General features: G+C 43.0%; 1 protein-coding gene across 1 annotated transcript; it reads left to right on the top strand.

Moving 5' to 3' along the window:
- The first annotated feature begins 6,728 nt into the window (after positions 1–6,728).
- laynb (layilin b) lies at positions 6,729–13,900 on the top strand. The gene is made up of 7 exons (XM_071356609.1): positions 6,729–7,119; positions 7,963–8,260; positions 9,097–9,254; positions 9,810–9,854; positions 10,416–10,502; positions 11,091–11,205; positions 11,531–13,900. The coding sequence occupies exons 1-7, from the start codon at positions 7,044–7,046 to the stop codon at positions 11,859–11,861; spliced, it is 1,110 nt and encodes a 369-aa protein (XP_071212710.1). The 5' UTR covers positions 6,729–7,043; the 3' UTR covers positions 11,862–13,900.
- The last annotated feature ends 531 nt before the right edge of the window (positions 13,901–14,431 follow it).

Raw genomic sequence — 14,431 nt, 5'->3', positions numbered from 1 at the left:
GCTCTATGGCCATGCAAGGGCCATTATCTAAATGTTATGGTACATGGTGTGTCCTTGAGAAGACTCTTGTGTGTTGGAGATGTTGGAGAAGAACTAGTGTGAAAGTAGAAATAGCAGGATTATTGGTCACTGTCATTGCTTGAATAAGACAATGCAATGATGGTCAAGACACGGTGATGAGTAAAAAAAGATTGTTGTAAGAGTAGTAGACTTTTGCTCCCATCTGCTGGCCAAGTTGGGGTTGTTATCAGTGCTCGTGGACCAAAGTATACAAAACATTCAGAACACCTGCTCTTTCCATGACATAGACTGACCAGGTGAATCCAGGTGAAGGCTATGACCCCTTACTGATGTCACTTGTTAAATTCACTTCAGTCAGTGTAGATGAAGGGGGAGGAGACAGGTTAAAGACGTTTTTTTAAAGCCTTGAGACAATTGAGACATGGATTGTGTATGTGTGCCATTCAGAGGGTGAATGGGCAAAACAAAATATTGAAGTGCTTTTGAACGGGGTATGTCAGTAGCTGCCAGGCGCACCGGTTTGAGTGTGACAAGAACTGCAACGCTGCTGGGCTATTCACACTCAACAGTTTCCCTTGTGTGTCAAGAATGGTCCACCGCCCAAAGGACATCCAGCCAACTTACATTTACATTACATTTAAGTCATTTAGCAGACGCTCTTATCCAGAGCGACTTACAAATTGGTGCATTCACCTTATGATATCCAGTGGAACAACCACTTTACAATAGTGCATCTAACTCTTTTAAGGGGGGGGGGGTTAGAAGGATTACTTTATCCTATCCTAGGTATTCCTTAAAGAGGTGGGGTTTCAGGTGTCTCCGGAAGGTGGTGATTGACTCCGCTGACCTGGCGTCGTGAGGGAGTTTGTTCCACCATTGGGGTGCCAGAGCAGCGAACAGTTTTGACTGGGCTGAGCGGGAACTGTACTTCCTCAGAGGTAGGGAGGCGAGCAGGCCAGAGGTGGATGAACGCAGTGCCCTTGTTTGGGTGTAGGGCCTGATCAGAGCCTGAAGGTACGGAGGTGCCGTTCCCCTCACAGCTCCGTAGGCAAGCACCATGGTCTTGTAGCGGATGCGAGCTTCAACTGGAAGCCAGTGGAGAGAGCGGAGGAGCGGGGTGACGTGAGAGAACTTAGGAAAGTTGAACACCTAACTTGACACAGCTGTTCCTCTTATTATTTGGAAATACCTGCAAATTCAAATATGATGATTTAAAATTACCAAAATGCAGTCCCAAATCACAGACTTGTATCAGCTTTTAGAAAGACCATATTTAACATTATATAACATACATTGTTTCCCTGTCAAAAAATCAACTGATGCCTTGAAGTAAAAAAGTACTATTCCATTCCTGAGTTACACCAGAGGTGGACCCACTCACAGAGAGACAGTGCATGCCTTTGCGTGTCTTGAGTAACACTACCCTGGCCTCACTCAGGTTACGACCCTCTCATGGGGCCAAAACTCGTGTCACTAATAAAGGGACATGATCGAGCGTTACATTCCAGGAAGACGAGTAGTGAAACTCTGGCCCAGAGCCAGCCAGACAGCACAAAAGTGCCTCACATAAAATGACTGTGTTGTGGTACACATCCCGGCTTGTCTGAGCTCTTCATTTGCTCCCAGAAAACATGTGTTGCAGGGTTTACCATCTGCTGATGACTTATTGAGACAGCACGAAGAGAGGCGATGAGTCTCGGTCTTATGGCTGACTTGTGGCTGACTTCTGTGTGTGCTGGGCCAAATAGGATAGTATTTTCTATTTAGATGTAAATATTTGGCATAAATTCCCCTCCATTTATTGATAAGTACATACAGTGGGGAGAACAAGTATTTGATACACTGCCGATTTTGCAGGTTTTCCTACTTACAAAGCATGTAGAGGTCTGTAATTTTTATCATAGGTACACTTCAACTGTGAGAGACGGAATCTAAAACAAAAATCCAGAAAATCACATTGTATGATTTTTAAGTAATTAATTTGCATTTTATTGCATGACATAAGTATTTGATACATCAGAAAAGCAGACCTTAATATTTGGTACAGAAACCTTTGTTTGCAATTACAGAGATCATACGTTTCCTGTAGTTCTTGACCAGGTTTGCACACACTGCAGCAGGGATTTTGGCCCACTCCTCCATACAGACCTTCTCCAGATCCTTCAGGTTTCGGGGCTGTCGCTGGGCAATACGGACTTTCAGCTCCCTCCAAAGATTTTCTATTGGGTTCAGGTCTGGAGACTGGCTAGGCCACTCCAGGACCTTGAGATGCTTCTTACGGAGCCACTCCTTAGTTGCCCTGGCTGTGTGTTTCGGGTTGTTGTCATGCTGGAAGACCCAGCCACGACCCATCTTCAATGCTCTTACTGAGGGAAGGAGGTTGTTGGCCAAGATCTCGCGATACATGGCCCCATCCATCCTCCCCTCAATACGGTGAAGTCGCCCTGTCCCCTTTGCAGAAAAGCATCCCCAAAGAATGATGTTTCCACCTCCATGCTTCACGGTTGGGATGGTGTTCTTGGTTGTCCTCATCCTTCTTCTTCCTCCAAACACGGCGAGTGGAGTTTAGACCAAAAAGCTCTATTTTTGTCTCATCAGACCACATGACCTTCTCCCATTCCTCCTCTGGATCATCCAGATGGTCATTGGCAAACTTCAGACGGGCCTGGACATGCGCTGGCTTGAGCAGGGGGACCTTGCGTGCGCTGCAGGATTTTAATCCATGACGGCGTAGTGTGTTACTAATGGTTTTCTTTGAGACTGTGGTCCCAGCTCTCTTCAGGTCATTGACCAGGTCCTGCCGTGTAGTTCTGGGCTGATCCCTCACCTTCCTCATGATCATTGATGCCCCACGAGGTGAGATCTTGCATGGAGCCCCAGACCGAGGGTGATTGACTGTCATCTTGAACTTCTTCCATTTTCTAATAATTGCGCCAACAGTTGTTGCCTTCTCACCAAGCTGCTTGCCTATTGTCCTGTAGCCCATCCCAGCCTTTTGCATGTCTACAATTTTATCCCTGATGTCCTTATACAGCTCTCTGGTCTTGGCCATTGTGGAGAGGTTGGAGTCTGTTTGATTGAGTGTGTGGACAGGTGTCTTTTATACAGGTAACGAGTTCAAACAGGTGCAGTTAATACAGGTAATGAGTGGAGAACAGGAGGGCTTCTTAAAGAAAAACTAACAGGTCTGTGAGAGCCGGAATTCTTACTGGTTGGTAGGTGATCAAATACTTATGTCATGCAATAAAATGCAAATTAATTACTTAAAAATCATACAATGTGATTTTCTGGATTTTTGTTTTAGATTCCGTCTCTCACAGTTGAAGTGTACCTATGATAAAAATTACAGACCTCTACATGCTTTGTAAGTAGGAAAACCTGCAAAATCGGCAGTGTATCAAATACTTGTTCTCCCCACTGTACATGTAACAGTATAACTTTAGACCGTCCCCTCGCCCCGACACGGGCGCGAACCAGGGACGCTCTGCACACATCAACAACAGTCACCCACGAAGCGTCATTACCCATCGCTCCACAAAAGCCGCGGCCCTTGCAGAGCAAGGGGAACCATTACTTCTAGGTTTCAGAGCAAGTGACGTAACCGACTGAAAGGCTGCTAGCGCACACCACCGCTAACTAGCTAGCCATTTCACATCCGTTACACACACAAGTGTAAAGGAATGAATAAGAATATGTACATATAAATATATGGAAGCGATGGCCGAACGGCATAGGCAAGATGAAATAGATGGTATAGAGTACAGTATATACATATGAGATGAGTAATGTAGGTTATGTAAACATTATATAAAGTGGCATTGTTTAAAGTGACTAGTGATACATTTATTACATCCAATTTTGTATTAATAAAGTGGCTAGAGATTTGAGTCAGTATGTTGGCAGCAGCCACTCAATGTTAGTGATGGCTGTTTAACAGTCTGATGTTCTTGAGATAGAAGTTGTTTTTCAGTCTCTCGGTCCCAGCTTTGATGCACCTGTACTGACCTCGCCTTCTGGATGATAGCGGGGTGAACAGGGAGTGGCTCGGGTGGTTGTTGTCCTTGATGATCTTTTTGTCCTTCCTGTGACATCGGCTGGTGTAAGTGTCTTGGAGGGCAGGTAGGTTTCCCCCGGTGATGCGTTGTGCAGACCTCACTACCCTCTGGAAAGCCTTGCGGTTGTGGGCGGAGCAGTTGCTGTACCAGGCGGTGATACAGCCCGACAGGATGCTCTCGATTGTGCATATGTAAAGGTTTGTGAGTGTTTTTGGTGACAAGACAAATTTCTTCAGCCTCCTGAGGTTGAAGAGGCGCTGTTGCGCCTTCTTCACCACTCTGTCTGTGTGGGTGGACCATTTCAGTTTCAGTTTGTCCGTTATGTGTACGCAGAGGAACTTAAAACTTTCCACCTTCTCCACTACTGTCCCGTCGATGTGGATAGGGGGGTGCTCCCTCTGCTGTTTCCTGAAGTCCACGATCATCTCCTTTGTTTGTGTTGTTGAAGTTGAGTGTGAGGTTGTTTTCCTGACACCACACTCCGAGGGCCCTCACCTCCTCCCTGTAGGCCGTCTCGTCGTTGTTGCACGTGCTCTGAGGATGCGGATAAGGATACCTTCTGGGCCAGCAACCTTGCAAGGGTTAACACGTTTAACTGTCTTACTCACGTCGGCCACGGAGAAGGAGGGGGGGGTTGCAGTCCTTGTTAGCGGGCCGCGACGGTGACACTGTATTATCCTTAAAGCGGGCAAAGAAGGTGTTTAGTTTGTCTGGAAGAGAGACGTCGGTGTCCGTAATGTGGCTGGTTTTCTTTTTGTAGTTCGTGATTTCCTGTAGACCCTGCCACATATGTGTCTGAGCCATTGAATTGCGACTCCACTTTGTCCCTATACCGACATTTTGCTTGGTTGATTGCCTTGCGGAGGGAATAACTACACTGTTTTTATTCGGCCATATTCCCAGTCCTCTTTCCATGGTTAAATGCGGTGGTTCGCGCTTTCAGTTTTGCGTGAATTCCGCCATCCATCCACGGTTTCTGGTTAGGGTAGGTTTTAATAGTCACAGTGGGTACAACATCTCCAATGCACTTCCTTATAAACTCACTCACAGAGTCAGCGTATAGATCGATGTTATTCTCTGAGGCTGCCCGGAACATTTCCCAGTCCGCTTGATCAAAACAATCTTGAAGTGTGGATTCCGATTGGTCAGACCATCGTCGAATGGTTCTAGTCACGGGTATATCCTGTTTGAGTTTCTGCCTATAGAACGGTAATGGAAAGATAGAGTCGTGGTCGGATTTGCTGAAAGGAGGGCGAGGGAGGGCCTTGTTGCATAGCGGAAGTTAGAGTAGCAGTGATCGAGTGTATTGCCCGCGCGAGTGCTGCAATCAATATGCTGATAGAATTTAGTTAGCCTTGTTCTCAAATTTGCTTTGTTAAAATCCCCAGCTACAATAAATGCAGCCTCAGGATATATGGTTTCCAGTTTACATGGAATCCAATGAAGTTGTTGAGGGCCGTCGTGGTGTCTGCTTGAGGGGTTATATACACAGCTGTGATGATAACTGACGAGAATTGTCTTGGGGGATAATATGGCCTGCATTTGATTGTAAGGAATTCTAGGTCGGATGAGCAGAAGGACTTGAATTCCTGTATGTTGAATATGATTGCCCCATGAGTCGTTAATCATGAAGCATACACCCCCGCCCTTCTTCTTCCAGAGAGGTGTTTATCTCTGTCGGCACGACGCTTGAAGAAGCCCGATTGCTGAAACAATTCCGACAACATATCCCGAGAGAGCCATGTTTCTGTGAAACAGAGAATGTTACAATCTCTGATGTCTCTCTGGAAGTCAACCCATTTCGTCTACCCTTGTTGTCAAGAGACTGGACATTGGCGAGTAGTATACTCGGAAGCGATGGGTGGTGTGCACGCCTACGGAGCCTGACCAGGAGGCCGCTCCGTCTGCCTCTTCTGTGGCGACGTTGTTTTGGCTCGGCGGGGTGGGGATCTCCCGGGTGGGGATCCGAACAAAGGATCCGCACAAAGGATCCGCTTCAGGAAAGTCGTATTTCAGGTCGTAATGTAGGAAACTTGACATTGTTTTCTGGGCTAACAATGTAAGAAATAATACTTTAAAAAAAACAAAATACTGCATAGTTTTCAAAGGACTCAAAGCGAGGCGACCATCTCTGTCAGCGCCATCTTGCAGTCGGTAATCACAAAACAACCTCACAAAAAAACATCTTGTATTGTCTGGAGTTTGCTGCCTGGAACACAGTCTCACCTAAGTTTTCTATGTTGTAGCCTCATTACTGGCTAAATTAACACCTACCACCCGGCCCTAGAATTTCCTAATTTCCTCAAGTGAAAGAACACAATCTTCTCCTCAGGCTAATGCTTGACCTTCACATAATTAATTCCCAATTTTTCTCTCAACTGTTTTATTTCTTATTTCCCGCCCTGGTTGTCAAATCTTTCCCCCGGCACACAGTAGATCTAGGCTATAATAGTAGGAACATTTGTATATGAATGTTTGATATTCAATGAAAGTAGTGTGTGTGTGTGTGTGTGTGTGTGCGCGCGCATGCCGGTGCGCGTGCGTGTATGAAATAGACTTTTGCTAAACCGTTGTACAATCCCATGTACATTTCTCGTGCTCAGTATAGCATATCACTCAAAGACATCTATTCAGTCTCTCTTCCATTCTTATCAAATAAATGTGACTTTGATTAGATTATTGTGTGGGTGCAGCATGGAGTAGCCTAATTTCATTATGCCTATGAGTGGGAAAAAACATAGCAAGGTATGACAAGCATTCCTCCTTTAAACTTTTATCTTCGATGGATTTACTCAAAATAATGAGCCATTCGCAGTGAGAGGGGTTTAAAAACGCTTTACCGGATCCTGCAAAAATACTTCGACCTAATTCTGATTGGACCATATACGACGTTTCCCCTCTCTCTGGCTTTGACGGGCGGTTACGAATTTTCTCGAATTTACACGAAAGTTTACTGAAGATGAAGAAATGGATTTTGTTAAACTGCTCGGGACTGTTCTCGCCGTTTTCTGCCACCTAGGATTCACTCAATTTGAACACAATGGTGAGTGTTGACAGGGAAACAATGTCAAACTTGTCAAAGCCCGTTGTCAAAAGGTAACTGTATGATTAACCAAAGGTTATCTAATGCATTGCAATATTGCGCTTTTTTTGATCGTGCGAAAAAATCTTATTATGTATTACCCAACGAAAGAAGAAAGATTTTGGATCGTTAAAATGTTTAAATAGAAACTTCAAATGTCACCCAAAATCGAGTGCTTTTGTAAGCTAGATGGCAAAAACAGTCACTGCAATATTTCTCTTCAATAGGCCTAGACATTGCCCAAGAGCAGACTTTTTGTTTTGGTTTGTGTGTTGGGAACCTATGATTCGTTTTGAGATGGGCCATTATGCTCAGAAGTAGGCTCCAGATTTAGAAGACCAATGTGGTATGTTATGGCCTAAAGGTGGTGCAAAAATCAAGGTGGGCCATATTACTTTACAGCTTATTCACTGTGGTTTGCAACATTAGTGATAAAGGCCCTAATAAAGAAAATAAGACAGTAATAATACATAAATAATAACATACAGCCTATTCATAGTGTTACATGCAAGCACTTATGAAAAACAATACAACGTTTCTTAAGCTTATGGCAATAGGTCTACATAAAATCAAGAGATCTTGCACATAGGCCTATTATCATGTAATCCATGTAGGCTAATACATGTGCCTTATGTCCTCACAGTTTACATAACAACGTGCAATGTTAATTCCACTGAATTACCATTCTGATTTGACGTTATTTATTACCCCCATGTTTAGATTTGCAATTTTCCAATTGAATTTGCAATTTGATTTTGCATTCTTCATTTGCAATTTCTTGTTTTCCAATGCGATGCACTGTAGGCCAGAGGATCTGCCGGCGTGGCACAGAGCGACCCTGCTACAGGATCAACTACTTCCAGGACCCACGGCGGAGGATGACCTTCGATGATGCCAGGAAAGCCTGCAGGACGGATGGGGCAGAGCTCCTCAGTATCGAGACTGACAATGAGCAGCGTCTGGTCGAGAGGTTCATCCAGCAGTTGCAGGCCACTGATGGGGACTTCTGGATTGGGCTACACAGAAGCCCACGCCACTGGGTGACTACCATAGGATGCCCTTCGCAGTACTACTGGCTGGATGGCAGCAAGGCCAGATTCAGGTGTTCTTGTGTTTTACTTTGGTTTCAAGTCTAGGAGATCCCTGTAGCAAAAAGTCTTGGAGATCCCTGCAGCTGTTGGCATGCACACCACAGGAAAATACAGGGCCATAGAGATACCTCACATGACTCACAGTAATCTGAGAGTCATCCAAGAGCATCAGGGATTAACATATGTTGGTGTCTACATGCTTTGAGGGTCATTGCTATTTTATCGGTACAATTTGTATTATCATAAATGTTGTGGTATTGGCAGTGTTGGGAAAGCTACTCTGAAATATAGTTGACCAAGCTACCAATTACTTCACACGGAAATAAGTTAATCTACACTAAAGGTACCCTCAAAAAATATAGTTGACTTAACTAAAGTTACTTTGAAAAAGTAGTTCACTTCATCCAAACTACTTCATGACAAATTGTCACATGTAAATCTGAAATGTCATAGACGACAAGTTGCAAGAACAGATCACCGTTGTCAGATGTTAACAGAATGTGTCATTTACCCTATTAATCACAAAATAAAATGCTTCCAGTGAGAATTAGGCAGGTCTGAGGCCGAAAAAAGGATTGCAAAAAGAGTAGTGTGTAGTTCCAGTAGTTTGCTACACCACTACATGGCAAAAGTGATTAACTACTGAAAACACTACCTTGATTTGAATTTAGTTCAACTACCACCAAGCTACTGCAAAATGTAGTTTAATTACTAGTTGAACTACATAGTTCACTACTCCCCAACACTGGGTATCAGTAGGATGAGAGTCCATTTTCAGAGGCATGCTGTTGACTATCAGAGGATCTCTGATAAAGTTGTTGACCTATGGAAAACACGCTTGTTGCAGAAACTGGCATTGGGACGAGCCATCGTGTGGCAACGAGATGTGTGTGGTGCTGTACCACCAGCCTTCTGCCCCCCCCGACGAAGGGGGGCGCTTAATGTTCCAGTGGAACGATGACAACTGCAACACCAGGAACAATTTTGTCTGCAAGTACTCCGAAGGTGAACTGTACCCTGGACACGTTCTGAGTAGACAAACGCGTTGTGGAACATTGCAGATAGAATTGTTATGAATAGAGTTGACATGATTTGTTATTCTACATGTCAGAGAGTTCTGTTTGTTTCACATCATGTTGTTCTATCTGAACGTTCCACAACATTGTGCCCTGCTGAACATGGCCCCGGTGTCCTTGATAGTGTCCATATTTAGACATGAACAGATTAAAAGGGTTGTATTCAAAGGACAGCAAATGTAAAGAAAGGGACCTAAACAGGGAGGGACTACCTGAATTTGTCCAATTAGAATCTCTCGTTTTTGTTGACAATTTTTTTTTTGTTACGGATTGCAACAGTGTGCACTAATGAATTCGGCAATGTTACATTACATTTATCCTATCTCAATCCTGTAGTTTATTTCCGCTGAAGGAGATCATATTGTATGGTATGATTTTGATTGAATACCAGTTTATCAACAAGGAACCATAGAAAATATAATTCACAGTCAATATAGTCCATTTTCTTTTGCAGCTGACGATTGTCTCTTTCTCTCTCTTACAGAAAAGTTACCAGTGTTTACTGTGGTGTGGAATTCATTATACACAGGTAAACCCACCCCTGCAACTAACATTCAGATTTTTTTAAGGTCAAATATGGGAATCCTTGAGATGGGTGATTTGTTGATACTGAGATCAACAGCTTGAACATTGTTATGACATTACCATTCTCAATCTCCGAAGTGTCTATGTATAGGATGACATCTAGTGGTAAAGATTTATGAATCACAATATGATATAATAGGAGAGAATGTAATAGAACATAAAAACTTCATCAGTGTCATTGAATCAATCCTCTTACCAGATAATAGAGGCTATGCATGACAAATACAGTAGGCTATAGTACAGTTACATATTACCAGTGAAGCTGCTTGAAATTGTTGCTCTGATTGAGTTTATTCCTAGAGAGTTTATTTGCGTATTAGTCATACTGTGCTTGTTTACACATTGCTGCATCACACATGCTCAATCTTTCTTCTCTGGCGAAGACAAATGTTTGCTTATTTTTGGTCTGCACATTTATTTGGGCAATATGACGTTTTTGTATATCAATCCAATTTACTTACAGTGTCTGTCTATTTACAAGTTTTGCTCATTATCTATTTTCCAGTTGCCCCAATTATATATTTAATACCAATCCTCCCATCAGCTAAAGTGAGTGATGAGAAGACAAAACTAGGACTGTCTGAATCATCAGGTAAAAAATCTGCACTCTTCATGTCTATCGAGTTTGATCCTTGGTTATGAAATATTGTACATTATAAACTGGGTGGTTCGAGCCCTGAATGCTGATTTGGCTGACAGCCATGGTATATCAGACCGTATACCATGGGTATGACAAAACATTTGTTTTTAGTGCTCTAATTACGTTGGTAACCAGTTCATAATAGCAGTAAGGCACCTCTGGGGTTTGTGATATATGGCCAATATACCACGGCTAAGGGCTGTGTCCAGGCACTCCGCATTGCGTTTTGGGTAAGAACACACCTTAGCCGTGGTATATTGGCCATATACCACACCCCTTCATGCCTTATTGCTTAATTGTGTCCCAAATACAATAAATGATCTCCTCATTTATTTTCCAAAGTTTCTTTCCAAAAGTATTCATAGTGAGGTGCCAACTTACTGTCATTAGCCTGGTCCCAGATCTGTGTGTTTGTGCTATCACGTCAGCTCCTTTTCATTGACAATGAGTGACAAGGAGTTGACATGATAGCGCAAACAGATCTGGAACCAGGCTATAATGCCATTGTCTTACCTCTGGTGGTTTTTTTTCTCCCTGCAGTATCTCTTTCAGATAATGCCCTGTATGTCTCCTACATTCTATTTGCTACTATCCCTATTCTACTGCTGCTGCTTGTGGCTACAGGAGTCTTCTGCTATAAACGGGCTGCCAAAAGGTAATACTTGTTCGCCTCATTTAATAATAACAGGTAATAATACATTTTGTATGTTAGGCACCTGTCAAGGTCACCTAACATTATTTAAAAGTATGTAAAAAATAATCTATAAGTTAAAAATGACACAGATAAGAGGGGCAAAACAGAGGACGCTTGCAAGAGGGCTTGTGAAACATAATCAACATCAGACATCACAGAGCATAAGATAGCCTTCAGAGATGTTTCGTTTTCAGGTTTAAATGCCGTACTTGAAATAAGCAATGATGGAGGTGTTTGTGGCTCGCAACATGCCTCTGTAACTGATAGTGTAACTGTCTTTATGCAGGAGAAAGTCTCAAACGGACCGCTACCCTAAGCAAGAGCAATGGGGTACAATGTCCACTGCGGCTTGCAACATCCAAGGACCCTATGCCTACCGGGACATCACCAAGCTTCAACCAGCCGATCTGGAGAGCATGGCACCTGAATCAATCAAGAAGATGTCCTTCTGTGCCTCCTCTTTTGATTCCCATTGTGATGATTACGAGAATGTTTCAAACAAGGAGACAGTGACAGAGAGTGGCTTTGTGACCAATGATATCTATGAGGCCTGCCAGAACCACGGTCGGCACTATCTCAACGAGACTGGATGGGTGGAGAATGAGATCTATGAGTAATGTTGCAGCCCTGCAGTGCCTCTCTCTTTACCACATGTCCACTGGGCCATCTGGGCATCTGACTCTTTTTGTCTCCATTCATCTTTCATATCTCCTGCTGGTGGGTTGTATGGCATCATGTGATGCGAGACAGGACGGACAGATCCTGGGTGGTATTATAAAGTGTTCGCTTTAGGGTACGCCCACTAACCGTACAAAGAGGCCTATGGTGTCACCCCCATTTGAGGTCTCCTGTGTGGAAGTTGATGTCAGGGAACAGGACAATATCTTCGTAAATTCGGATAACAGAAGTCTGACCCCACGATACCTCTGAGCCATGGCCACCTGCGAGAGATGATCCTCCCAGTGATGTTTACCAAAGCCTCCACTGCTATGACACCAGTGTGAGCTGGCTGGATAAAGTCATAATGTGCCTTTTCATGGCTACACAAAAGTCCTGGTTGAATAACAGAGTGTAGCATTTGTTTATTTGCCTATTCCTTTGTCTTTGTCTTATAATCTTGTATTTATCACAATGTTGTGAAGAAAATCAAGAAAATACATGTTTTGCCTTCATGGTAGATTCAAGTGGGCCTGACTAGAGTGTTGTGAAAAAGTAGTCTAACGAGCTGAAGCTGAGTGTTCTTGGAGGATGTTGGACAGGAAATACCAAAAGCACATCTGGAACTTGCACATACAGGAAATCTAGCAGTGACAGCAGATGCTTTTGGGGTGCTGCGCTCAACAGTTTTCCATGTAAGGCTGTCACGATAGGTTAATTAACAAAACATGTACTTGCTGGACCTGTATGCCTATATTGGTAATATTTCAAATATCGCGCACCGCTCTGGTTACAAATAAATGTTTTGTTTTTAGTTTTTTTATAATAATGTGCCTTTATTGTGTTTTTGTGTACAAGAAGAAAGAAAAATAGACAATTTATAAGCCGTAAAACCTTTGGTAAGATATAGCTTACTTTACTGTACTATTGCAAACAGTACCTACTTATGGCTTCCATATTGTTTGTTTGACCAGCAGATGGTGCTGTTTCATGTAATATTTTAACTGTCTTTCCATTGGTCTCGAACTCCAGCAGTTTCACTAAAATTCTATGTTGATCGCAAGATGTGCAATGGGTATGTTAAAAAAAGGATAATAATGTGCTAATATTCTGTCATATTATTGTATTATTCTCAAACCAATTGATTTGGCTTAATAACCTCTATCTAAAATGTATACTGCACAAAAATATACTGAACAAAAATATAAATGCAACATGCAACAACTTCAATTTCAACAATTTTACTGAGTTACAGTTCATACAGTATAAAGAAATCAGTCAATTGAAATAAATGTATTAGGCTCTAATCTATGGATTTCACATGACTGGGCAGCGGCGCAGTCATTTTCCCACAAAAGGGCTATATTACAGACATCAGCTGTCTGGGTGGCTGGTCTCAGACGATCCCACAGGTGAAGAAGCAGGATGTGGAGGTCCTGGGCTGGCATGGTTACCTATGGTAACGATGGAGGTGGCTTATGGTAGAGAAATTAAGATTCAGTTTTCTGGCAACAGCTCTGGTGGACATTCCTGCAGTCAGCATGCCAATTGCATGCTCCCTCAAAACTTGAGACATCTGTGGCATTGTGTTGTGTGACAAAACTGCACATTTTAGAGTGGTCTTTTATTGTCCCCAGGACAAGGTGCACCTGTTTAATGATCATGCTGTTTAATCAGCTTCTTGATATGCCACACCTGTCAGGTGGTTGGATTATCTTGGCAAAGGAGAAATGCTCACTAACAGTGATGTAAACAAATTTGTGCACAAAATTTACAAAGAAAATACACTTTTTGTGCATATGGAACAATTCTGGGATCTTTTATTTCAGCTCATGAAACACTTAACATGTTTTGTGTATATTTTTGTTCAGTGTACAAACCTTGCAGAACACACACCATCCAGCATAATCCAAATGAATGTTTGCCGTATTTTACCACAGCCGTAAAGGGCAATTGCAACCAACAAAAGTTATAATAAAATGTATTAGTGGTTGCATCACTTGCATGCATCATTTGCTTTGTGCATAAGCATGTACACGTTACATAGTCAGAGCCCAGCTGAACACACACCTTCACACATCAAAACAACATGCATGCATGGATTAATGTGCTAGTATAAATGTACATAAATAATTCACCAGTCCAATCCCTGCACTTTGACTCAGAGTAACAAAAGCTTTTTCTGTGCACCTGCAGGTCAAACTTCAAAGTCAACCCTCCACTCAGGGCGGCGAGCAAACAGATATCAGAATAGCAATGTTACCGGTTGACGTAAGAGGTGGGTCCGGTTGGCTTGGAAACGAATTGGCACTGAAGCGTGGAACCGCTTCAGAGGCCCGCCCCCTGTACAAATACCCCCATGGCTCTGACGTCAATGTACGTCAACGAGAGAATATGATGCCTCCTGCAACTCAACTCATGTACTTTAGCTAATATAGGTAGCTAGCTGAAATATTATAGCTCTATTGTATTGGAGAACGTGGCGTGACAGCCGTAAATGTCTTCTGTCGTCTCCTTGGTCTGACGGGTC

This window comes from Salvelinus alpinus, chromosome 21 (genome assembly GCF_045679555.1).
Source record: "Salvelinus alpinus chromosome 21, SLU_Salpinus.1, whole genome shotgun sequence".
NCBI classification, from domain to species: Eukaryota; Metazoa; Chordata; class Actinopteri; order Salmoniformes; family Salmonidae; genus Salvelinus; species Salvelinus alpinus.
Note: the sequence above shows the minus strand (reverse complement) of the source record. Positions and strands in the feature narration are given on the sequence as shown.

Bases quoted from the DNA above. Each gene is read 5' to 3' on its own strand.
- laynb (XM_071356609.1), top strand. From the start codon at position 7,044: ATGGATTTTGTTAAACTGCTCGGGACTGTTCTCGCCGTTTTCTGCCAC. The intron at 7,120-7,962 runs GTGAGTGTTGAC...GATGCACTGTAG, and splicing joins CACTCAATTTGAACACAATG to GCCAGAGGATCTGCCGGCGT. The intron at 9,855-10,415 runs GTAAACCCACCC...TCTATTTTCCAG, and splicing joins GTGGAATTCATTATACACAG to TTGCCCCAATTATATATTTA.